The sequence below is a fragment of the Siphateles boraxobius genome, unplaced genomic scaffold (assembly GCF_051911475.1).
Source record: "Siphateles boraxobius isolate OS27281-9 unplaced genomic scaffold, OSU_SipBor_1 66, whole genome shotgun sequence".
In the NCBI taxonomy this organism is placed as follows: Eukaryota; Metazoa; Chordata; class Actinopteri; order Cypriniformes; family Leuciscidae; genus Siphateles; species Siphateles boraxobius.
In genome coordinates, this window is record NW_027509193.1 from 32,033,699 (window position 1) to 32,057,637 (window position 23,939).

The 23,939-nt window shown below is 37.1% G+C and overlaps 1 protein-coding gene across 4 annotated transcripts; it reads left to right on the top strand.

The window, feature by feature from the left end:
- Positions 1-937: 937 nt before the first annotated feature.
- ilf3b (interleukin enhancer binding factor 3b) lies at positions 938-23,682 on the top strand. Of its 4 annotated transcripts, none has more exons than XM_077213626.1 (19): positions 938-1,028; positions 7,460-7,535; positions 8,574-8,803; positions 8,903-9,083; positions 9,177-9,324; positions 11,746-11,837; positions 13,433-13,528; positions 16,012-16,123; positions 16,337-16,434; positions 16,543-16,654; positions 16,797-16,910; positions 16,999-17,204; positions 17,462-17,614; positions 18,101-18,238; positions 18,377-18,520; positions 18,606-18,732; positions 19,554-19,601; positions 21,701-22,072; positions 22,944-23,682. In XM_077213626.1, the coding sequence occupies exons 2-19, from the start codon at positions 7,533-7,535 to the stop codon at positions 23,075-23,077; spliced, it is 2,508 nt and encodes an 835-aa protein (XP_077069741.1). In that variant the 5' UTR covers positions 938-1,028; positions 7,460-7,532; the 3' UTR covers positions 23,078-23,682. The 4 variants fall into 4 exon arrangements, with proteins under 4 accessions (XP_077069741.1, XP_077069742.1, XP_077069743.1 ...); XM_077213627.1 differs by having other exon boundaries at positions 947-1,028; positions 18,377-18,490; XM_077213628.1 differs by lacking the exons at positions 21,701-22,072; positions 22,944-23,682 and adding an exon at positions 20,170-20,820 and having other exon boundaries at positions 947-1,028.
- Positions 23,683-23,939: the final 257 nt, after the last annotated feature.

A 23,939-nucleotide genomic window follows, 5' to 3' on the forward strand; every position in this document is an offset into this window, starting at 1 on the left:
TATTTAGTGAGGTAACTGAGTATAAGACACTGAATATGTATGTTTAAAATTTTAATGTAACTGCATATGCTCTTTGCAATTCTAATTTGTTCACAGCATTGTGCAAAAGAAAAAATACACCCTTATTTACAACGAACATATACTTCATTTGGTTAGAGCTGTGCACAACTGTAAACAATATTGCAGTACATATTGGAACTGAACATACAACATACATAGTAAATCCAGACGTTCCTCTCTGTCTGGCCACATAGGTTCACCTGAGAGAAATTGTTCAATTTAGGATAAAGATTTCTTTTTAAAAAAAGATTTAAAAAAAGATTTAAAATTTGCTTGACAGATTTTGACAACTAGTTCAACATTTTTGTATATGATGACTCAAGCAATGAAATGAGGACTATTTGTTTTATATGGAATGACTATTCAGCATTCACAAGTATAGTTAATTTTGACTGACATGACATAAGCAAATGATAATGTTATATAACAGCAGAGAGTTGTATGAAAGCAATTGATGCATGTCCAAAAGCATTTGTAATTTGTTGGAAGGAATGAGAAACTGCTTCTATGATGTGCACAAATGACTAAATGCTGTGAAGGTTGAACTAGCTGTTGTGCAAATGTAAATAGTGATGTGAGAAATGCACCAAAGCGACTGAGAAAAACTGTAAGTTGAAATGACTTAAACATCCAAATTAATTGTAGACTACTTAATTTAAGGCAGAAACATTTTTTTACAGTAACTTTGTTTTCAAAACAATTGAAAGAAAGAAAGAAAGAAAGAAAGAAAGAAAGAAAGAAAGAAAGAAAGAAAGAAAGAAAGAAAGAAAGAAAGAAAAGATTCAATGTGTGATTTTGAAGTCGCTAGTCTGAATGACAAAACCACGCCCTCTCCATTCATTCCCATATGTCGCTAACGGGATGATCTTATTGGTTCACTGAGATCACGTGTCCCTGTTCCAGTTTAGCGCACGCTGATTCTCTTCAGCTGCAGAATATTGGACGGTTGCATCTTTGTCGCGGCATTGGTGAGTAGATAAAAACACAACTATTCTTAAACATTACATGGTTTCAAATGTTTTAGCTGCAAATAACCCGATCTAATCATTCTTATTGCTCTGAATGTGTTGGTTCAACACTTATATGCAGTGAAAATGTATACATTTGTTCAGCAAACGGCTATGGCTAGCAGTTAGCACGCTAGCTCTTCATGAGTTTTATCAAAACAGCGAGAATTGAGCATTACGTGATAATTTTGCCTTACATTTACGCCCTAATGAATAAATTAGTCTTCTATTTTGTCTCATTGTGTAGTTAAATGAGCATTCTGACCAAGTTAAATTAGTGTTTTGGGGTGTTTTGGGGGAGGGTCACGACCATTTTATCTCATTCGGTATATCTGGCCGTGTCTCAAAACCAAATGCGTATCTTGCTTAGAAAGCATGTTTTGGCGTCAATAGCTAGATTTTCGTGCAAATCGTAATTTTACCATCAGGAATGACACCTTAAAGACCAGTGGTTTTATTAAAGGACGGTAGATGTTTAAGCACACCGGTCTCCATTGTTTGGCTGCACTAAAATGGCCGCACACATCTGTGATGTATACTGCGTTTTCCTTGTTTACTTCCACTGGTGTGTTCATTTTGATTCAATTTCACTTTAACTTGTGCCTACATTGAATATGTAAGAGATACTTTTTTTTTAATAAATCATGTTTTTACTGATCTGTTTTAGATTTTAAAGTTACGGGGTTTGTTTGGCCGTCAACAAGTGCTTGTTAGATATAATAGAGAAACATTTCAAATTAAAGTCTTCATAGGAATGAAGCAATAATATTAAGTTGTACAGTGAAATTATCGTTTACGTCTAATTATTATACATTTTTGTCATTCTTTACACATCAATGCTCACGTCATTTTCTATGTTTCATTGTAATATTTGGGGAAATCAGTCTCACAAGTGCAAAATCCAAGCTTTTTTATTATATGCATTATATGCATTTTTTTATTATATGCAGAGGTATTTTTATTACTTTAATATAATACAAAGGTTTTCAAACTGGGGTCAGGGGGCCTTGAGGGAGTAATAAATTGTAAACAATTTTTAAAAGAGAGAAACACTGTGTAAAAATCAGGCAGGAAATTTTTATTTTAATTATCTTCATTACAAACAATTTATATAAATAATACATAACCGCACAGCAGTGTAGTGAATACAATGTACCATATAGGACTGAATATTCCTATTTTTTTCACATTATAAATTGGGTCTTTAACATGCAAATACAATGCTGCCTTTTACATTTTCGGATGGTTTTATACCAATAATAATAGTCTAGTTAGAAGTTGTAGAAGGGAGATGGTTCACTCGTGAATTGTGAGATCAACAGACATTTACTGTCAATTGAAGGAGCTATGAATGACAAAAACATTCTGCCCAGATAAAAAGGTGAGAATGGCACTTGTGTGACAGGCATGTAGACAATAGCAGGAAATACGTTTGTTTCAGGAAATCCAAAAATCCCATTCTTTTGAGTTATAATGGTATCAGGAAGTCATGTTTTAATTTTCGTCTATATCAGTTTTCAGTCTGGTAAATATAAAGGGATTTCAGTTTCTGAGCTGGTTGTGCTGCATCTCTTAGACCTTGATGATATTATGGGTTATTGAGTCACTGTCTCCATGGAGATCTGAATATGTGATGCTCCTGTGGCCTGTGAACATTGGCATGGATGCACACAAAGATTAAATGGATTAGCCTAGGCCTTGATTTATGTTGATTCTGAAGTCAGAATTGTTCTTATGGGGTTTGCACTTTATAGCTCTCTTTTGAATTTTGAGTTTTTGCTTTAATGTTAACCACCAAGACAATCACAGACACTGTTTTGTATCGTGGAATGGCTTCCTGTGTTTAACAAATATAAACATGATTATTTTTACCGTATTTTGATTGAAATGGTCTTTAAAATAGCTGTGAAAGAATTTTACCATGTATGTTTCAGCTGATTATATAAAGTATAATGAAAATATTTAGAATGATGAAAGTAGAGCTGCACGATAATGGTTAAACTGATAATCACGATTATTTTCCTCAATTATAATCACGATTATTCTTATTTGAGGAATTACAGAGAAAGAGAAGAAACTTCTATATAAATTGCATAATTATCAAAAGTGGTAATGTAATAGGCCTAACGGCCTTTTCGCACGTTCTTTACCAACCTACACTTCACCTAAAAGGCCTGTAGGTGGCAAGTCAATACAAAATGCATGGTTTAGATTAGTAATGCACGATATATCGGCCACCGATATAATATCGGGCGATATGGTAAATTTTTTACACATCGGTATCGTTCCGATGTCAAAATAGGGCCGATGTGAACATGCCGATACTCATTCCTGTGTATTTGACGTGTGTGTAGGCTTATGTGGGGGCGGGGATGTTTGTTTATGCAGGAGCGCATACATTACACACATAATGTGCTGAAGCAGGTGCTGCAAGTTACAGCACTCTGCCTTGTTCTGACCGACCATCAAAGTATTGTCGCGCTGGAGTTACGGGGTTATGATGTAGCAATTAAATCACCTCAGACACACATGTAAGTTACATGTTTCACAGTGATTGCTTTTGTTAGATTACGGAATAATGGCATACTCTCGGGGGAAAATGATGATGAAAAGGTAAGAATGAAACGCGACACGCGGTGCAAAAAAAAGGTAATCTTGAAAATCCAGTAATAGCTAGCGGTAGCCTTTAGCTAGCGATGCTACTTCACAAATTAGACAAACACGTTTTGAGCCATAATCATTATCTAGTAACAAGCGCTGCATTAGAGCAGGCTTGTAGGATATGTTAATTCACAGCCCGTAATACAAGGCTACATGTAGGCTACAACTGAAATAAAATGCTAGCTCTCGTCTGTCAATGACAGTCCACTGACTGAAAACTACGTGAATTTGTTGGTTGGAGCCGCAACGACACACCCATTATACACCAGGAGCAGCAATGTAGTAAGTTAGAGCCAGGGCCGGCCCGAGGCATAAGCGAACTAAGCGCAGGGCTCGACATTAAGGCTTGTCCGCTTGTCCGGGACAAGTGGATTTTTTGTAGGACAAGTAGAAGAGAAAATTAGTTGTCCGACCGGACAAGTTAAATTTCAAACAAAATAAAATGCCATGTTACTTCACGTTATGTGCCACTCGTTACGTCTATTTTACAGATTTAATTTTACAGATTTGAAACGAAGACATGTCCTGAATGTGAATGGCCTGTGAATGTCCTGAATGTGACTCGCAGAAAGACGCGCACCAGTATGATGCGCATGCACAGACCGCGCGCCAGAATACAGTTCTCTTTCGCGCTTGAACGAACATCAACACACACAATTAAGCCAAAATGTCATTTGTCGAGTATCTTCATAACACAAGAGCAGTCTTATGATGGACATAAAGAGTTGTGACTCGTGAGAGAATGAGGCGCGTGTGAGATCCGCGTCTCTGTCCACAGCGGCTGCTCTTAAAGGGCCAGCTACCAATAAAGTGTTCTGTTAACATATAGTTAATGAAAGTTAATGAAAGAACAAAGGGAACAGAGAAAATTACTCACTGCTCTTGACTAAAGAACTTGTGTAGCTTTAATAAGGAGTAGTCTATATATAATTTATAATTTATGCTGCGCAGACTGTTTGATAACTTTATTCAATTTCTGTATATGTCCTACCTGTTAGACAGTTCATTTTTATCCAAACATCAATGGCTTATTGATCATTATAGGTGTTATCAATCATTTAGTTGTTATTGCTAATTTCAGAATTATCACTAATCTGTGTGTGCATTTGGTTTAGAACCAAACAAGTTGACTCATGAAACCATTTGTTTATTATATCGCAATCGCATATCACAACCGCAATATTGATCTCAATAATAGGAATATGACATTGTCCCCAAATCGTGCAGCCCTAGATAAAATTATAAATCTTTACCCGGACAAGTGACTTTTGTGCATGGACAAGTGAAACATAAATTTACTTGTCCGAAGGACAAGTGCCTCAAAAAGTTAATGTCAAGCCCTGTAAGCGGCTGCTTGGGTCCACCAGGGGGCCCTCCAATCGAGTTAAAAAAATTTTTTTTTAGATGACTTAAACAAGTGATATAAATGAATGAATGAATAAATGAATAATTCAAGACAAGAAAATTCAGATTTTATGATCAATATACCTGCCAACAACTGCTTCTGTGTCTGCCAGCGTTTAAGTCATGCGCATACTCTAGACACCTCGCATAGACACGTGCATAGACAATTCGTGCGCTACTGCGCATAGTCATGGTATCGGTTTAAGTTGGAGAAAATAGCCGCTGGGGAACTTAACCTTCTAGGTGTAAGGGTAGCAGTTTGAATAAATAATAAACATAGCAGTTTGAACTCTTCTCCACTTTATTATACCACACATCAGATCACTAACTCCAAAAACCCGCGACACTCCAGTACCAAGTGCGCACGACCCATTCCTATCTACGGCCAGCCCCGAGGGGAAAAATAGATTGTATACACACATACAACGAGCGCCAGTACATCATTACCGGTATTATAGTAACAGACTTTGTTGGATTCTGTCATGTACAAACTCTGTTACAATAATAACAATAATAAAGATTTTGAGGACAGTTACAATGTATTGAGACAGTTGAGAAATATTAAAATTTTTACAGTTTTCAACAATAATTGTCATTGTTGAACCCTTGCTCTTATTATGTTTCTGATTTCTCAGTTTTGTCATTATTTTAGCAAATCATTTATTTGATATGTTTTGAGACAGTTTGTTTTAAGAAGTTTCAAAGAGTTAGTAAAAGAGTAAAGTAAAAGTTAAAACTTATTTATTTTAGTAGGAATCTATTTTTTATTAAGTATTTATTTTGTATTAATACATAACCTCACTGTATTCATTTATAATGTATCATTATTGCGTGACATTTGTGTCAATAATCGTCAAGCACAGGTGACTTCGCGTAGTGGGAGGGGCCCCCCAAATCAAATTCTGCTTAGGACCCCCAAAAGGCTCGGACCGGCTCTGGTTAGAGCATACCTTTTGTTGAACCCTGGTTAAAATCCGTGTCAAACAACCGACGAGAAAGCAAATCCATTATAATGCGGAACTACTAACTTAGATACAGTTCTTTAGGGACACCTAATCTGTAGCCCTGCCTTAGCTCTGAAGCTCTGTGACTCTTATGAACAGCTAGGCTGCGACGTCAAGATTGCAACGCTGGAATATGGTGTTTGTGGCGCGCGCGCGTGTGAGAGAGAGAGAGGCGCGGGCGCCATTTTTATCATAGTGAGTCTAATAGGGTTAATTTTGCGTACATTTTAAGAGTTATCATAACATTGTGCTGTTAAAATAGAAGTTAAGGTCTTTTGGCTTAGTAGGACAGTACTGTACTTTAAAGTTTTGAACTGTTGTACTGTTCACAGAATACAGTGACTTGGTCTCAAGTGAGTTAGATGTTTATTGAGAATACTCAGGGTTGGCTTATTCATAGTGTGAATTCAGGACACACTTGTATCCTTTATAAAATATATTTTTATATAAATATTTATTTTTTCTTCTGAAAATCTGATGACATATTTTGCACACAGGTAAAGGTGCCCAATATCAGTCATTTCTGAAAATAAATTACAAAAGTAAAAAAAAAGTGTTTTGGAAAATAGCTCTTTATTTGATTATCATAAAAATGTTTTTTCTATACAGAGATATCGACATCGGTAAATATCGGTATCGGCCATAACAGCAATATTAATATCGGTTATCGGTATTGGCCACAATTTTCACATCGGTGCATCACTAGTTTAGATGATGCATGATTTAGATTGTGATGTCTTCACATTAGATCTTAAAGCGACAATTTGGTTGCAAATGAGACAAACTACAGATCCAGATCGCTCAGCAAATTCACACTGCAAAGAAATATAGCCTAGGCCTACTTGTTGATAGACACTGAAAACACTGACTCCGATCTTCAAAGAGATGAACTGCATAATATAATTTTCCGATCCAATCTGACCTCAGGCCTGAAATGCTGCCTGAATCATAATCATACACTGTTCGTTCGTTGGCCAGATGAAAATGTTTGTTTTCAGATCATCAGTGCTTTTCTCTCAGTGTAGAGCGAGCTTGTGCAGGGTTGCCAGATTGCACAGATTAAGTAAAACAGGCAGAATATGTAAAAGAAAAGCTCTTTTTGGGGGATTTAAGCTATTTACATCTGGCAACTACAAACATCAACGCTAGTGTGGACTTGACGCAAATGTAAAAAAAGTGTTTTCAGGATAAATGAGTAAGCAAATATCGCGACGATTATTTAAAATGAATCGAGAGAGGCAGATATCGTTATCAAAATGAAAATGCGATTAATAATGCAGCCTTCTATATAGAATAATGAAAACTGATTGTTTTTCATTACAGACCAACTGGAGCAGCATTTCTCTGCCACATTTAGACTAACACTGCCAAACTGAAGAACTACTTTGTACCCATCATGGTAAAGTATATGCATTTAAAAATGCTTCTACATTCTAATAATGTGTGTCTGTTTGCTGATATGAAGTCTCTCGATAATTGCAAATTTCAATAAAGCTAATTAACACTATCTAGAACTAATTAATATTAGTAATAATATGCGAGAAAATACTGCACAACCACACTAGTTCGGGAAATTATATAGGTTTTTGTTTACTTGAAGCTTCAGGCTTGTTTATTAATGTTGAGAAGAGAAAAAAATATATTTTTCAAATACACCACTGTTCAGAAGTTGGGGATCAGTATGAAGTGTTTTTGTGTAAGAACACTATTTTTGTAAAATATGATTTGTAATAATAACTTAGTGATGAAGCTGAATTTTCAGTTTCAATACTCCAGTCTTCAGTGTCACATGATCCTTCAGAAATCATTCTAATATCTAAATCTTTTTACTGTGACTTTTGATCAATTTAATGCATCCTTGCTGAATAAATAGCCGCTTTAGCACCGTTGGGCCAAACAGTTTTCTTTGCTTAACCAGTCCGGCTCTGCCAGCACGGATATTGTTTCATTTTCCATTTGGAGCCTGATAACGGAGCTCTTTTGAATGTAATAGTAATGCATTAGTTGTTGTCTTGGTAAAGCAAGACCTTTCAGACGATGTAAATGGAGATCGCGTTATGGTGGATGATCAAATATTTATTTTACTTTTATAATTTATTTGTTTACATTGTTCAAAAAACCGTGCTTAGCCAGCTACAGAGAAAAATGGGTAACCAGATGCGCTAGAAGGCAAAGAAGGGTTTGTAATCTCACTGTACTGTACCAGGCTCAAGTGGAAATATAACTGGAACCATTCCTTACCGTTCTTAGAACCGTTCAGCCTAACCGTGGAAAAGCGTCTATAGTATTAATTTGTTTAAAAAAAAAAAACGTTTGAAAGGTAGTATATGCGGCCAACCTTTTGGTTTAAATTAATGTGTATTGTTGATATGTCGTGTGTATATTAATTTATATATGTATATAAATTAATGTAATGTATATTTATGTTTTTCTGAAGCCTCCTCCTCTTCGTCATCGCTCAATGCGCATCTTTGTGAATGATGACCGTCATGTGATGGCTAAGCACTCGGCCATCTATCCCACCCAGGAGGAGCTGGAGGGGGTGCAGAACATGGTGTCCCACACCGAACGTGCCCTCAAGGCTGTCTCTGATTGGCTGGACGATCAGGAGAAAGGAAATACCAAAGAGATCACCTTGGAGTCCGATGGAGACGGCGAGAAGGAGACGTCAGTTCTCTTTTAATTTCATCTTCTCTGTTGTGACTATATGATAAATTATTGGTGTGAGTTAGTATCTCTCATGTAACTCCATATTTTGTCCTCCAGTGAACCAAAGTCCATGGATCACCCCACGCGTTCCCTGCGTGGAGTCATGCGTGTGGGGCTGGTAGCTAAAGGTCTCCTGCTGAAGGGAGATCTTGACCTGGAGCTCGTGCTGTTGTGCAAAGACAAACCCACCATCACCCTGCTGAAAAAAGTGGCAGAGAACCTTGCTGTGCAGCTTAAGGTATAACTGGATCTGTAATTTTAACATTTTGAACATTGTCTAAAAAGGCACGATGTATAACTTGTGTGGAAACCTCATTTATCTGTCCTGCAGCTCATCACAGAGGAAAAATATGATGTTACACCTTGTATCCGTGATGCCACCATTGTCATCAAAAACTCTAAAGAGCCACCGCTGACCCTCACCATTCACCTGACTTCACCCCTCGTGAGGGAGGAGGCTGAGAAGCAGGCTGCCGGGGGTAGGTTTGAAATCACCTGCCTTATGGTTCCTCTAACCACCCCCACGACCCCAGAAACAGCAAATGCAGATGGGATGGACTCAGGCAGGGATATTGTTTATTGGGCCTTCAATGGAGCTTGGGGATGTTGTGTACAGACTAGTCATGTAACACAGATTGTTATGTTTACTGCCACCTGAAGTCTCTCAGTTCCATGCAGCATGATGTTAAAGTGTTGACGGCCCAATATACAGTAACATAAGTGATGGGTAAAGCTTTAAATAAGACCCAGTTCCAGGAGAGTTTACTGAAGGCTTACTGAGAATTAAGAAACAAAATCACAAACCTTGTTGTTTGCATGTGTTCATATAATGGAGAAGAAATGGAACAGTTTGCATTGCAGCAAAAATGAGAAGCAGAAGTATTGTCGAGCTCTGGTTTGTTCACCAGGTCTTGTTGACAGAGACTGGACGGAGGGCAGGAGGGTTATAGATAATGCTAGACATTAGGACTCAAAGTAACAAAAAGATTAGACTCAATAAAGTACATCAGGATAATATATGGTCACAGTTTCTCAACGAATTTGTAGTTAAGAGCATCGTGGGCAGACTTTTACGTCTAGTAAAGAGCTTTTTCAGGGCTACAGTGTTGGACAGGGAAAGTACCGAAATAAAAACATGTTTCGGTGAGATAAAACAATTGACCTTTCGGTAAACCCTGCTTTGCAATCCAATCTTAGCTGCTTTAGCCGTTCTCCAGTTTATCAGACAAGTTTCTGGTCTTTTCTGATGTTTGTCCATAGAAGTTGTCTATTTGCATAATTTCTGTACGAATTTATCCAAAATATGGTAAAATGTTGCGCAATGTTTTAAATTGACAAGTGCATTGGACTTGTTTTTTCCCAAATGAAAACCTAAAACATTAGTTGTAATGCCTACATTTGTGCATAACTTAATGTTAATAACTGAATGCCATGTTGTTCATGATCTATTCTAGTAGTTAGAGAGACAATAGAAACAGTTTATTCATCCCCCAAAAAACCCCTTAAAAAGAAGCTTCTCCCTTTTCTTTTGACTTTGTTGTTTTAAGTTATTTTACTGTAATTAAAAGTCTTTAAAGACAAATGACAGATAATGTCACAGTTTAATTCAATCCTTGCAATCAAGTTTTACCACTTTGAGCATATTTTACTGAAAAAAAGCCATAATCTCTAATTGGTTCTTTTGAAACTCATCTAAGCGGAGCAACCATAACCGTAAGGGTGGCAGGGCTTAGCGAAGGGTCAGTTGGGAGCAAATTTGAGGCTGAACTCAAAGCCTAGCCCTATCTGTGACCCCATGATTAGTGACGCCTGCCTTTGACCATCACAAGCCATCAGTTTTGCTGCAGTGTGGACTTGTTTTAATCATACCTCTTGTGTATCTGACTACTGCTGCCTGTGGTTCAAAATCTGATTCTCTCTGTCAAGCCTTCTAGTTTGTCAATTTTAGGGACGCTGGACCTTTGACCAACTGGACGCTCTCTGTCTCGGAAGGGGCAAGGCAGTGCACCCAGAAAAACAAACAAGGGGGTGAGGGGGAGGGGTTCCCCCATGTCACACCAACACACAAATGACCTCAGTTCTCACTGATACATATATGATATTTAGCCAAGACATGAACCTCCCAACAACAATCACTCACTGTGCACCTTCATGCCTCAAAATACAGCGGCAGGGGTTCTGTTCCAAATCATAGTGAGCTGCCTACCGCCATCTATAGGTGAAGACGGTTTCAGTCAGTCGACAGGAAATTGCTGTCAAAATCTTTTGTGATTAAGGCTATTCCAGAACTTTGCGTACATTTATGCATTTTGACAGATGCTTTTATCCAAAGCAATATAATGGTTTTATGGCAAGCTCAGTTAAATATTTTATTTAAAATGTATGATGATCACATAAAGTGTCATTTTATACAAATGTTTATTTGATCCATTATCGTTAAAATGGTTCCGTCTTAATATTTCTGTGTACTGTATATTTTGGTACTTGCACGTATTCGAATAAGCTAGAATGCTTTAAATTTAAAATAATTAGAGAATTCGAAATGCTTATTTGTCTTTTATGTAAAACATATTTAAAATATATAAAAAGCTTTTATAAAAAGTCTCATTCAATATATTTGTGTTGAAAGTAAGGTAGGAAACGACTAGATTAATCCATTTTATTGTCAAGTGTCGCCTCACTTGGGTTTGGAACAGAGCCGAATGCTCCGCCCACTTGTAGGTTTCTGTCCTTGCTGTTGTGTACTTGCACAGGAAGGGTTGCTTTTGTTTGGGGGGGTTCCCCCTCCTCTCCCCTCCACTGCCTTTGGTAGGGGTCAACTGCCTCCTCCCCCCTGGCCGTGAGACAGAAAAACCCCTTGGTCAAACTGTACCTTGTCTTCTTATTCCACCTGCCAATAGAAACGCTATCAGTCAACGATCCCCCGGATGTACTGGACAGGCAGAAATGCCTGACTGCCTTGGCGTCCCTCCGCCACGCCAAGTGGTTCCAGGTTTGCATCTTGTCTTTATTTGTCTTCTAGTAGTTGTTTGTTTTTAATTTTGTATCTGTGTTAACCTTATTTCATGCTGTATTTTTTTTCAGTTGTTTGTGTGAATTTTTTTCAGTGTATCTGTGTAGATTATATTTATGGGAGTGTATTTGCCTCTGGTAAAATGTCACATTTTTTCTGGTTTGGTTTGAGTTGCGTTGCCTAGGACATCTTTGTCAATGCTGTCTGACCTCTGCCTGGCTAATTTAACTAATCGCCTCGATAAACTCTTTATTACCCGTTTGATATGTCGTCAACTGCCACTTTTACGGTCCAGTTTAATACTTAATGTTTTTGATCACCTTAATTTTAAATGTAAATATTTTAATGAAAATGTCGGGTGCAATATTTCTGAAGCCAGCCGCACCATTTGACACTTGACTTGTCGGAGACATGTAGTTGTAGTTTATCGTTCCCGATGTAATTTCCTTATTGTAATGTTCTTGGTTCAATGCATCAGCATTTTTTGCATAATATTAACTTTGATTAATATTTTATTAACCACAGTTAACTCTGGCTACTTGTAGTGTTATAATGGAATGCAGGCTAGAAACAAACATTAAAATGCACCACTTTTCAAAAGTCTAGCCATGACACTTGTGTAAAGTTATATCCAGAATTTCAACTCTTGCAAAAAACTGTAGCTTTTGCATTAGACATGCAAGAAAAACCAGAAAGGATGATTTGTCCCGCCAATTTTATGGTTTCCAAAAAATAAACAGCACAAAAACATTTTTCAACATAGATAAATAATTACAGGAATAATATATATTTTTTATTACTTTAATAGTATTGCTAAATTATAATAGTATTACTTTTCAGTATTACTGTTTTTACTGCATTTTAATCAAATAAATGCTGCATTGGTGAGCATCGGAGACTTCTGAATGCAAATATAATTATCCAAAAAGCACTAGATAATCAAAAATTAATAGCTTTTATAACTTTATAGATTTATTAATAAACAGTGATTTGTGATACGCTGTCATTCCCTTTGTTAAACAAACTGAGGTGTTATGCCACAAATGTTGCCTGCTAAGCTTTTATTGAACTTAGAACATCATTATAAGAGTGAGACGTTTTACTGCAATACCCTGCAAAAATCTCACATTGTTTTGGCTTTGTCAGCTTTTTTTCATGCCAAAAAGGAATATTGCACCTTTTCCGCCATTTTAGCGTATTCATGCTTTCATTGATGCCCTGCAGTGCTTTAAAAATACAGCTGCATTTTCCAGATCCTCTAGAACATTCTCACTTCTATCAACTCATATTAAATATCTAATCGGAAGGCCAGCCTCAAACACGTGCTCTGTTGTGTTCTTTATCTCTTCAGCATAATGCATTTAATCTGCTCTTAATATCTGTCATATATGTAGTAATATGCTTTTTTTGTTGTACCTCTTAATCATTCGTCACCCTCTTTACATCGTTAATGCTTATCGACACATTATTCAGTATCGGCAAATCTCACCCCTTTTGTTTGTTTATTGCTTTGGTGTTGTGCCACATTGAGTCCATGAGATAAACCGGTGGATCCCTCCTGCTTTTGTCTCTAGGCCAGGGCTAATGGGCTCCGCTCCTGTGTGATCGTCATCCGTATCCTTAGGGACCTCTGTGCTCGTGTTCCCACCTGGGCCCCTTTGCGAGGATGGGTAAGTACAAAAACAACCAAAGAACATGGGGATGAATAATTTTTTTTTTAAACTGCAGCTTAAGCCGGTGTAAATTTATGCATTGTTTCCATTGTGGTGCAAAACAGCGCTGCATAATAGAAAACAGGTGTTCATTCTAATCAGACTGCGGCTGTGTCCAAAATCACATGCTCCGAGTAGTTAATTGTTTTTGAATAAGTAATTACTTCATGACTGCTAAAAAAAGTATGTTCTATAGACCTCATGTAGCCCCGCCCCTTTTGCGCTGCACTCCTCTTTTGTCTTCCGGTCTGCATTTTCACAGCGATCCTGCGTAATTATGAATGAACGGCTCGTTTTAAAATCTTCCCAGTCTTCTTACATTTGATAAGACATCTGCTTTAAACATTACAATCCTCATGATACCTTTCGTTAACTTTAAATGAAGAAAATCCACTTCAAAAGCTCATTACTCCTGGACAGCAATGCCATATAAATATACAGAGCGACCGCATAAACGGAAGTTCAAAGACACTATTCTAAAGATGGCGGCGCCCTCGTTTCTCGGCGCATAAGGTCTATATAGAACAAGTGTGTGTGTAGTATGAGTGTAATCCGGACGTACTACATTCGCTATGCTGTCATGTGACCTACCAAATAATTATAATTTATTTCATTACAATTTACATGGATATTCAAGGAGGAGAAAACTAGTGATCGACCGATATTGATTTTTTTATAACCGATACCGATTATTTGCATGTTTATGTGCCCGATAACCGATATGCAGAGCCGATATTTATTTACTGTTATACTTCTGTTTTTGACACAATTACAACACAAATGAACTGAACAAACCATTTTATTTATAACAAACACTCCCTCCTATATGATATATATATATATATATAATATATAATCACTCCCTCCTATATAATATATAATATCCCTCCCATATAATATATAAATATAAAACTTTATATTTATACACAAATAAATAGAGGGGTCTGAGTCCAAAAAATAAAGTGCCTTTGTTTAAAAATAAAACCTTTGAGGTAAAAAATAAAGCACAAAAATTATTCTAACATACTGGTGGGAAAAAATCTAAATTACATTAATTTTAGTAGTGTAACTTAATACTCCCAGTTAAGCAGAACTAGGTTGTAGTGTAGAAAACAGACACTTTCAGCATTCTGCTGTAAGCCTGCTTCGTTTGTTTTCATAAATGCTAAATAAATCAAATTTATATCAAATAAAAACATTTATATTACATTATATAATTTATATCTAAATTATACAGCAGCAACAATGTTAACAATAGGCAAAATAACTTTTAAAAGTCTAATGTTTTCAAATGGAGAAAATAATTGACAGGGGAGTCATATCACCTTTGCAGAAATGTAATTCATTTTAAACAGTTTTAGAAGGTTTATGTGCCGTTTAATAGGTTTAAACTAAGAGTGAGGAATAATTCACTGGGTAATATTGATTCACTGAATAATATTAGCTGGAATTTAGCATTGTCAGGAAAGTAACAGACAAAACAGCATATACATCATTGCATTTTCCAACTAGTATTTTATTAATTATTAATAATATTTTTGTAGGTCTAGATCATGAAATGCTTTCTGACAAAGTGCTGTTTATCAATGCATTTTCACAGAACTATATAGGCTATTCAACCGGGATCGCGCATGCAGATAATAAATCATTAATTTCCACAAAGCGGTATATTTAGATGTGTATTAGCGAAATTATTGCTATGTAGTAAATGATAATATAAATTAGGGTGTTTAAACAAGATAATCTTGTCAAAAGTTTCATTCAGTGGCCGTGCTTGAGCATTCCTGATCATCAACCCAGTGAGTGCTCAGCAATCTGAACGAACTTTTTTTTGGAGACTAATGGTGAGCAAGTACAACAGATAAAGAATTAAATTCAGCGCTTTTATTTTCAACATGCACTCATTCATGTCTGTTTTATTTAATTCATGTAAAGTTACGTCTTTATTGGGGCAGGACATGACGGATTACGCTACGTCTCAATTTTTTAGAACCAAGCTGCATAAACTATATCAAGGCATTTATGTCTCAAACCTCATTTCTGCAAAGTTGAATAATTAAAGCAAAGCAAGTAGAACATATACTTTACGTGTGCACAGAGTTGTTGTTGACTGATCTCCTCAGACGCGGGCTGCAATGGCGGAATTCTCAAAACGGCCACAAGATGGCGCCGTTTATCGGCGAATCCGATATTACAAAACCGATACCCGATTATGGGGAAATGCTTAAATATCGGGAAAATATCGGCAAACCGATACATCGGTCGATCACTAGAAAAAACTAAATGAATTTTTCCGTGTAAATGTGTATTGTAATTGATGATTTGAGAATTATCTCAATTTTAGCTATAAGCATTGATCTTTTCTTGATATTAATAATATAATAGGCAAACCTTTCATCAATATGTTGGCATCCATGTAATGCAGCTCTTGTTTCTTGAAGCCTTTAGAACTGCTGTGTGAGAAGGCGATTGGCACTGGGAATCGGCCAATGGGAGCAGGAGAAGCTCTCCGCAGAGTTCTTGAGTGTCTCGCATCTGGAATCCTCATGGCTGGTAAGAATGTAAATCTTAACATCTAGAATAGATTACAAAAACACTGTGTGCCTGCGTATGGCAGTAATGCAGTATGAGACCGTTTTGAATCCATTCAACCCCTTTAGCTGTGAAATTTACTGGTTACTGTTGTATTAACCAGTCATCAGTATAATGAATGATTGAGAAGTATGTCAAACTACAAAATGCTTTTGAAATTTTGTCTGCTTTCAGATGGTTCAGGCATTTGTGACCCTTGTGAAAAGGAAGCAACAGATGCCATCAGTCACATGGATCGCCAGCAGCGGGAGGACGTCACTCAGAGTGCTCAGGTTTGTCAATAAATTAATCAGCTTTTCTTAAATTACATTTGTGCATTTATTTGTTTAGAGATATCATTTGAGCTCTATGGGTGACATTGTCGTCTTTTTGATTGACAGCATGCCTTAAGGCTTTCAGCTTTTGGACAGCTGCACAAAGTGCTTGGAATGGATCCGCTTCCTTCAAAAATGCCCAGAAAACCTCGGAGTGACACTCCTATTGACTACACAGGTAAGATGGAGTGGCTGTGGATATTTTTCATTACTTGATGGATGTTTTTGTGTGAAACTTGATTTTTTTATATATATATATATATATATATATATATATATATATATATATATATATATATATATTTGTCTTGTCTGCATAGTTCAAATCCCACCCAGCACAACCTATGTTCCTCCAATGAAACGCCCCATGGAAGAGGAGGAGTCCACTGATGAGAAGAATCCCAACAAGAAGAAGAAGAAACTGCAAAAGAAATGTAAATGTTCTTCATATGTTCATAATTGACTTGTGGTTGAGTTTTGCACACATTGCACAAAACGCTTAACTTGTATTCTGCTGTTCAGCTCCAGAGGAGAAGGCAGAGCCGCCACAGGCCATGAACGCCCTGATGCGTCTGAACCAGCTGAAACCGGGTCTACAGTACAAACTCATCTCTCAGACCGGGCCTGTCCATGTGCCGGTGTTCACCATGGCTGTAGAGGTGGACGGGAAGAACTTTGAAGCTTCCGGCCCCTCTAAACGCACTGCTAAACTACACGTAGCTGTCAAAGTAAGAAACTGATGAATTATTTGACTTTGTCTGAAACACTTTTAAAGTTTTTTTGTTTTTTTTGCCATAAGTTACATTAAATTTTTATTTTTTCAAAATCCATTAATTTCTTGATTCAGAATCTTTCAAATGTAATAAGGACTTTCCTTTTCAAGAGAAATATTAATCATATTGAAAAACTAAAGTCTGTGGATTTTACCTGTACATTTTTACAGCCCTAGCAGAAACTGAATTTTGTTTTTGAATTCATTCTCCAGGTCTTGCAAGATATGGGTCTGCCAACGGGAGTGGAGCAAAAAGTAGCTGAACAGGTGAAACCAGAGGAGCCAGTGACCACACAGGAGACTTTGCCCCCAGTGACCCAAATGGAGCCAGAAACGGTGCCAACTTCAGAAAGCCCAACTGATGAGGTATTTAAGATCATCTTTATAACATGAACTCAGATAGTGGCCTATAAGGACAAATTTGTAATTACTACAGATTGATTAGCCTAATAATGAGACTATTCTGATTGGCTGGAAGGTGTGCTATAAAACCGTTTAATGCACAGGTCGTCAATTTAATTACCGTTCTATATTAATGGGCTGTTGAAGCACACACACACACACTACTCTCGAACAAAGTGACAGTTAAGACATTAACATATACATATTAACATATAATAAATGCTGCTCTTTTGAACTTTCTGTTTAAAGATTTTTTTGACATTTCTGTTTTAACTGTATTGAAGAGCATAAGAGACCGAAACCAAACTTTTAAATTGAATAATTTGCTTTAATCGTCATGTTATTCATGAAGGAAAGTGCAAATTAATTTGGACTGGTAATTCACATCAAACCTCCAGTGTTGTGTGTTATTGGGTATTACAAGAGCTTGTTTCTTCTTTGCCCTCCCAGAGCGCTCGGCAGCAGGGGCCCATCCTTACAAAACATGGGAAGAACCCTGTCATGGAGCTCAATGAAAAACGCAGAGGACTGAAGTACGAGCTCATCTCTGAGACCGGTGGAAGCCACGACAAGCGCTTCGTCATGGAGGTGAGGGCACGTCGTCAGAGATTCATCCTAGTTTACCTACCGCTTCCTTTTTAAGGTCGATTTCACATCACAGATTCACAGTATTTATTCTAGACCGATAAAATATCCATGCCTTCTGTTTTTCATTCCTGCCTCCAGGTGGAGATCGACGGACAGAAGTTTCAGGGTACCGGGTCCAATAAAAAGGTGGCGAAGGCCTACGCCGCACTGGCAGCCCTGGAGAAGCTCTTCCCAGAAGGCTCCAACTCAGAGGCAAACAAAAAAAAGAAAATGGCTCCAATGGTACATCGTTGTTATTCTGTGTTCAGTGACATTGAAATCTCCTCTTATATATTCTCTCTTTAATGGTCTGATTTGGTGGCTGCAGCACCCCACTGGATTTGGGATGGTGAGTGGGCCTCCTGCTGACATGATGGTCAATCCCAGGGGCAGAGGGAGAGGACGTGGCAGGGGCCGAGGCCGCGGATTTAACAACGGCGGAGGATTCAATCAAGGTACACCAGTGCTGTCTGCAAGCATCACTTTGTTTTAAGGATTTGGACAAACCTTAACAGTAACGGACTCAGTGCAGCAGAATTACAACGTTTGTATAAAACAAATACCTAATTTTCACAAAAAATGGCTAAATACTACACACCAGTAGCTGTTCACTCTGAAATTTATCAACAATTTTAATATTAACTTCCACAATTCTTAACACTTTTGGAACACATTTATTTATGTACATAGTATTTGACATCCTTATTTTTATTTTTTCTGTTCTATAATGTGGAAAGGTTTACATGCCCTGAAATTTTCCAGCTTTTTTCAGTGTTGTTTAGTCATTATTGTCTTGTATGTTTAGTCATTATTGTCATTGATACGTATTTTGTTTTAGTTTAATGCTATTAAAATTAATAAATTGCATTAATTGTTTAATCCTAAACTTTTCATGACTGGTTAAAATGTAGTATTTTTCAAATACATTTGTGTGCTAATTTGATTTATGAATTTAAAACTTTCACTTAGTTTATCAAAACTAGTGGTGAAAAAAAAAAAAGTTCAGTGTTGCAATTTTACAAGGTTTTTAAAAAAAAATTACCCCAAAGTAAATCTTGCCTAAACAACAAATTGTTGCCTAAAGACATGTTAAAGGGTGAAAAGAAATACATCATGAATGTCAATGCTTGGGTCTCTGTCTACTTAACACCCATCCTGCACTGTTTGTGCTACGAACATAAGTTCACCTCAAATTATGTCTAAACTGCTTTGCAGACAATAAAACAAAAGTCCTGTTGACTCGCATTTGAACATGCATATTCTTGTCCTCTTTCAGGTGGATATGGGACGTATGGATATGGCGGCAATAACAACTCTGGCTACAGTGAGTATTTTCCTATTTGTCACTGGGGCCATTGATTTTTCCTTATTTACATTTTAGTAAATACCCATTATCTATTTATATCCCAATTAATTTGTTTTTAGCCTTAAGACTTTTATTAATGGCACAAGCTATTGCCATTTTAATTTCCTCGGTTATTTCTGAATTTCTCAAGTAAAGAAATCTGTGCACATAGCCCTGGATGTATTAAAACCGCTACTCAAGTTGTTTTTAGGAAATTTTGGATGATGTCTTTGAGTTTATGTAGGAATCCGTTATTGTATTTTCCTTTTGATTTTACATTTCTCTGCTTTGTTGTGCCATGGGACGCAAACTTTCCTCGGCGAAAAACGAGATATGTTCCCAACATGCCAACGCCACTCTTTCTGAGGAAAGCCGCCTTGAGGGTGACCGGAGCAGAGAAATCTAAAAAAAAAAAAAAAAGCAAAGAAAACTATCTTTGACCTTAATGATAACTGATTGACATCAAATGCCCTGTGACATTTGTCATGGCATGCTGAACACAGAAGACATCTAATTCTGTGCTTCTCTGCTCTGTCTCACCCTTTAGGTGACTTTGTCTCAGACTCCTATGGCTACCACGAGTTTGCGACATAAACCGCCCTGTTTTCAATAAGTACACAAACGTGAAATGAACAATAGAGACCGAGAGGGAAAAACACTGGTTACCCGCATTTTGAACTCGTTTCCTCGTGATGTATCACCCACAATCTCACCTCAAAAAACCTGCACCCACCGATCAACTTACACTGTGGATGTGAACGGAAGTTTCTGCCTACAGTTGCAATGGCAAATCTGACATTATCTGTGCCACAATCAGTAGGGTCGAGTATTCTGATTGGCTGACGGATGTTCACAAAAGTAGCGGACAGACATTTCATCATGACTGTATCTTCACTGCAGCTCTGAATCACTGTATAAGCCATTTTTTGCCTACAGTTTAGTTGTTTTTCCTGGAATGTTCCCAATGGATTTTTTTTTATAAAATACTAAGTAACTTCTATACATTGCCATGTTTTTAAATGTTTTTTCAAGTTTATTTATTTTTCTTTTTTTTTTTATTGTGGTGAAATCCATTTTTGAATTTAATTCTGTGAACCATTGAACAAACGCAGGTATATTTGGTGCATTTTTTGTTTTTTTAAATTGATGTTTGTGGATTACTTTATTTTTTGCAATAAATTTGAGTTACTTTACAAAACCTGTGATATGTAAAGTTTCTTTGAATATTTCTTGAAAAATAGATTTGCATCATGTTTAGAAAAGATGTTTTTGTGGGACGTTTTAGCTGATATTTTGATTGAATTGAGGCTCTTTGCCACGGATGTTTTGGCAGAATGAAAATGATTTCAATCAAAAAACACATGCATATACACATACTATATTGGCACAGTTGCTTTCAGACCACTCGCAACAAGTTTTACAAGAAAATAATTTCTACAACGCTGCAATGTCGTGAAATGACATCACGCTCAAACAAAACAAATTCAACATGGAAATATCAATAAATACAGTTCTATACAATCTACTCCACTTTCCTACAGTGCTTTTAAAGCTGTAGTGTTAAGGTTTGTTTAATTCAAAGGTCAAGCCATGACTTTTTTAGTCTTCTACTGGATATCTGTCTTCATGTGATATGAATTCGCAGGTCAGAATTCAGCAAACTTTTTAGCAGTGAAATGTGAAACAATTTTGCACAAGCTTGCATATTCCGGCCTTTAGCATTTGAATGGAAAGAAAAGTACAGTGTTGACCGTTTCATTGCCATAAAGCCAGAAGATGCAGATTAGTCTGGTTTTATTGAATCTCCATTGTTCATCCAGTCAATGACGCACATTCATTAAGAAAGAATGTCCTATCCACAGTTTCATTTTTGTTATCGTTAAAGTAACATGATGACTCTGTATGGATGTTAATTTTGTACAAAGTTGCATTGTACAGCAATATGTTTTTAACCTAAAAACTTTCAACCACAATGAAATGATGGTTCTGTAAAAGCCTTCAGTTTTATAATGTGAACTGAATTACAATTAATGTCCCTCTGAGCACTCTGTTTAACTTGTACTGTTATTCCGCCTCAGATTTCTATAATAACGGAGGGCCTAATGGCGGATCGATGTCCTCGGGTCCTGGAGCGTCGGGTCCAGGGACAAACACGTCTTCTGGCGGAGCAGCAGGAGGAGCGGGCGGTTTTGGCTCGTATTACCAGAGTGACGGCGGCTTCACCTCCCCTACCGGAACCCCCAAACCACCCGTTAAGAAGCCGCCCATGCACCAAAACAACAAGCCTCAAGGACCCGGAGCAGGACAGGGGGCTACTTTCGGTCAGTACGGCCAGGGCTTCGGACAGAAGAAGAACTTCGGCCAGGCTCAAGGTGGAGGAGGAGGAAACTTCAACTACAGCACTGCTTATCCCTCACAGGTGACCGGAGGACAGGACTACAGCTATGAAGGTGATGAAAACATTGTGATTTATGCTGCTTTTACATCCTATCAGAATTAACTTAAATATGAGCTTCCTAGTAAGAATTTAATTGGACCCGAAAGACCTATCAAGTTGTATTTACTACTGGGAAACTCAATTATTTTGATTTCCAAGTTATGAGGGCAGTAAATTACTTTTCTTGTCATTAAAGTAGTGCATATTTACATATATGAATAACCATTTGAAGCCTATTGTATGTTTTATACACCGGTAAAATGGCATGTATTTGACTGAAATTCCAAGATGACTATCTAGATGGGGAGGTGAATTATTATATGGTTGTCAACAAATAGGACGCTGCGTTTTTATTAAAAATTAAATATCTTAAAGTCCCCCTGTAATCCAATTTTTTATCTTTTAAAACTCATATTTTATCAAAATGACATTTAAACAGTTTTCATGCCTTAAACTAGCTTGAATGTATCTACACCCTTGCTTCATTTAGTATACGCGATTCTATGAATATGCAAATTAGCCCCGTCTCCACTCACTCAGTTTTAAGGAGAAAATACTCAGCAATGGTGTTGACTTATGAATTTGTACATGGTTTGTCTTAAAGCATATTAAAAACACCACATAGACATTAAAAAAACATTAAAAGCTTGATTTTCACCACAGGGGGACTTTAAATACATTTTGGCTTTAATAAGATTTAGGGAAGAATAGACCCAGTGTCCTCCATGATCCCTATTCTTTCCGACAACAAAGCACTTGAACACAAGCTCAATTACAACTTCAGGAAAATTTCGATAGCACGTGAAGGCAATATTAGTGAGTCAAGGTAAAAAAATGGTGGTGTTTTACTATGTTTCCTAAATTCTGATTGGTCTGTCTCATAGGTTACAACAACCAGTCAAACTACAACTCACAGGGCGGAGCCAACCAGAATTTCGGCGGTAGCCCCGCCTCCTTCAACAGCGGACCAGTAGGGTACGGCCGGGGAGATCCCAGTATGAACTACCAATATCGATAAACCTGCCTTCCTTCCTGTGTGTGGTCCTGCACCATCACTTCCAAACAAGGAGCATCATCCTTCTATCGTTCTTGAATTTATTTTGGTTTCTATCACCAACACCTGAACTAAAACAAAACAGTGTATTTCCATGTTTCTTTTGAAGTATGTGTATTTTTTTTTGTTAGTTTAGTTACTTTAAATCTGTGAACTCGCCCTAAACTACTGCCCTCAAGAGGGAAATACAAACCCAAAGTGACGCATGCGAGGACCTGATATTTGTTAACATGCAGTGACGGACATGCAGTCCTTGAGTGATTTTAACCATTCAGACATGTATAAAAATGCATTGTCTCAAGCTGTAAATCATTAGTTTTATGATATTTTTTTTTCTTCCTCTGTTTGGCCAGCTACATTTCATGATTTTGCCTGTAATCATAGGCTTTTCTTTTAAATTATGAATGCACATGTGACATTGTTTTAAATGGTTACGTGATTGTGAAAGTTGTGACGTGTCGGGTCGTTGTAGCGTTTGGCTGTTTTTGGGTGGGGGACCTTTATTTTTCCGAGCATTGTTTGTTTAAAGAATGTGTGGTGTTTGTAATAAAGGATTTTATTTTGGAGGATATCTGATTTCTGTGGTGTTTTTGAATCCACTTCTCCAGGTATTTGGGTAATGCCTGTATTTACATAATATATAGAGTTGAGAATCTACCATTCAAAATGTAGTAATTAAGTAAATTTAAACGTTAAAATAAAGTTTTGGGATATAACGGAATATTTTTGATAAAGTTTTTGATCCCGTGATTGAGAACTCATAAATACAGAGTCACTCTAAATATACAGAACTTTATAAATGTTACACGATTGAAAACTCAGATAG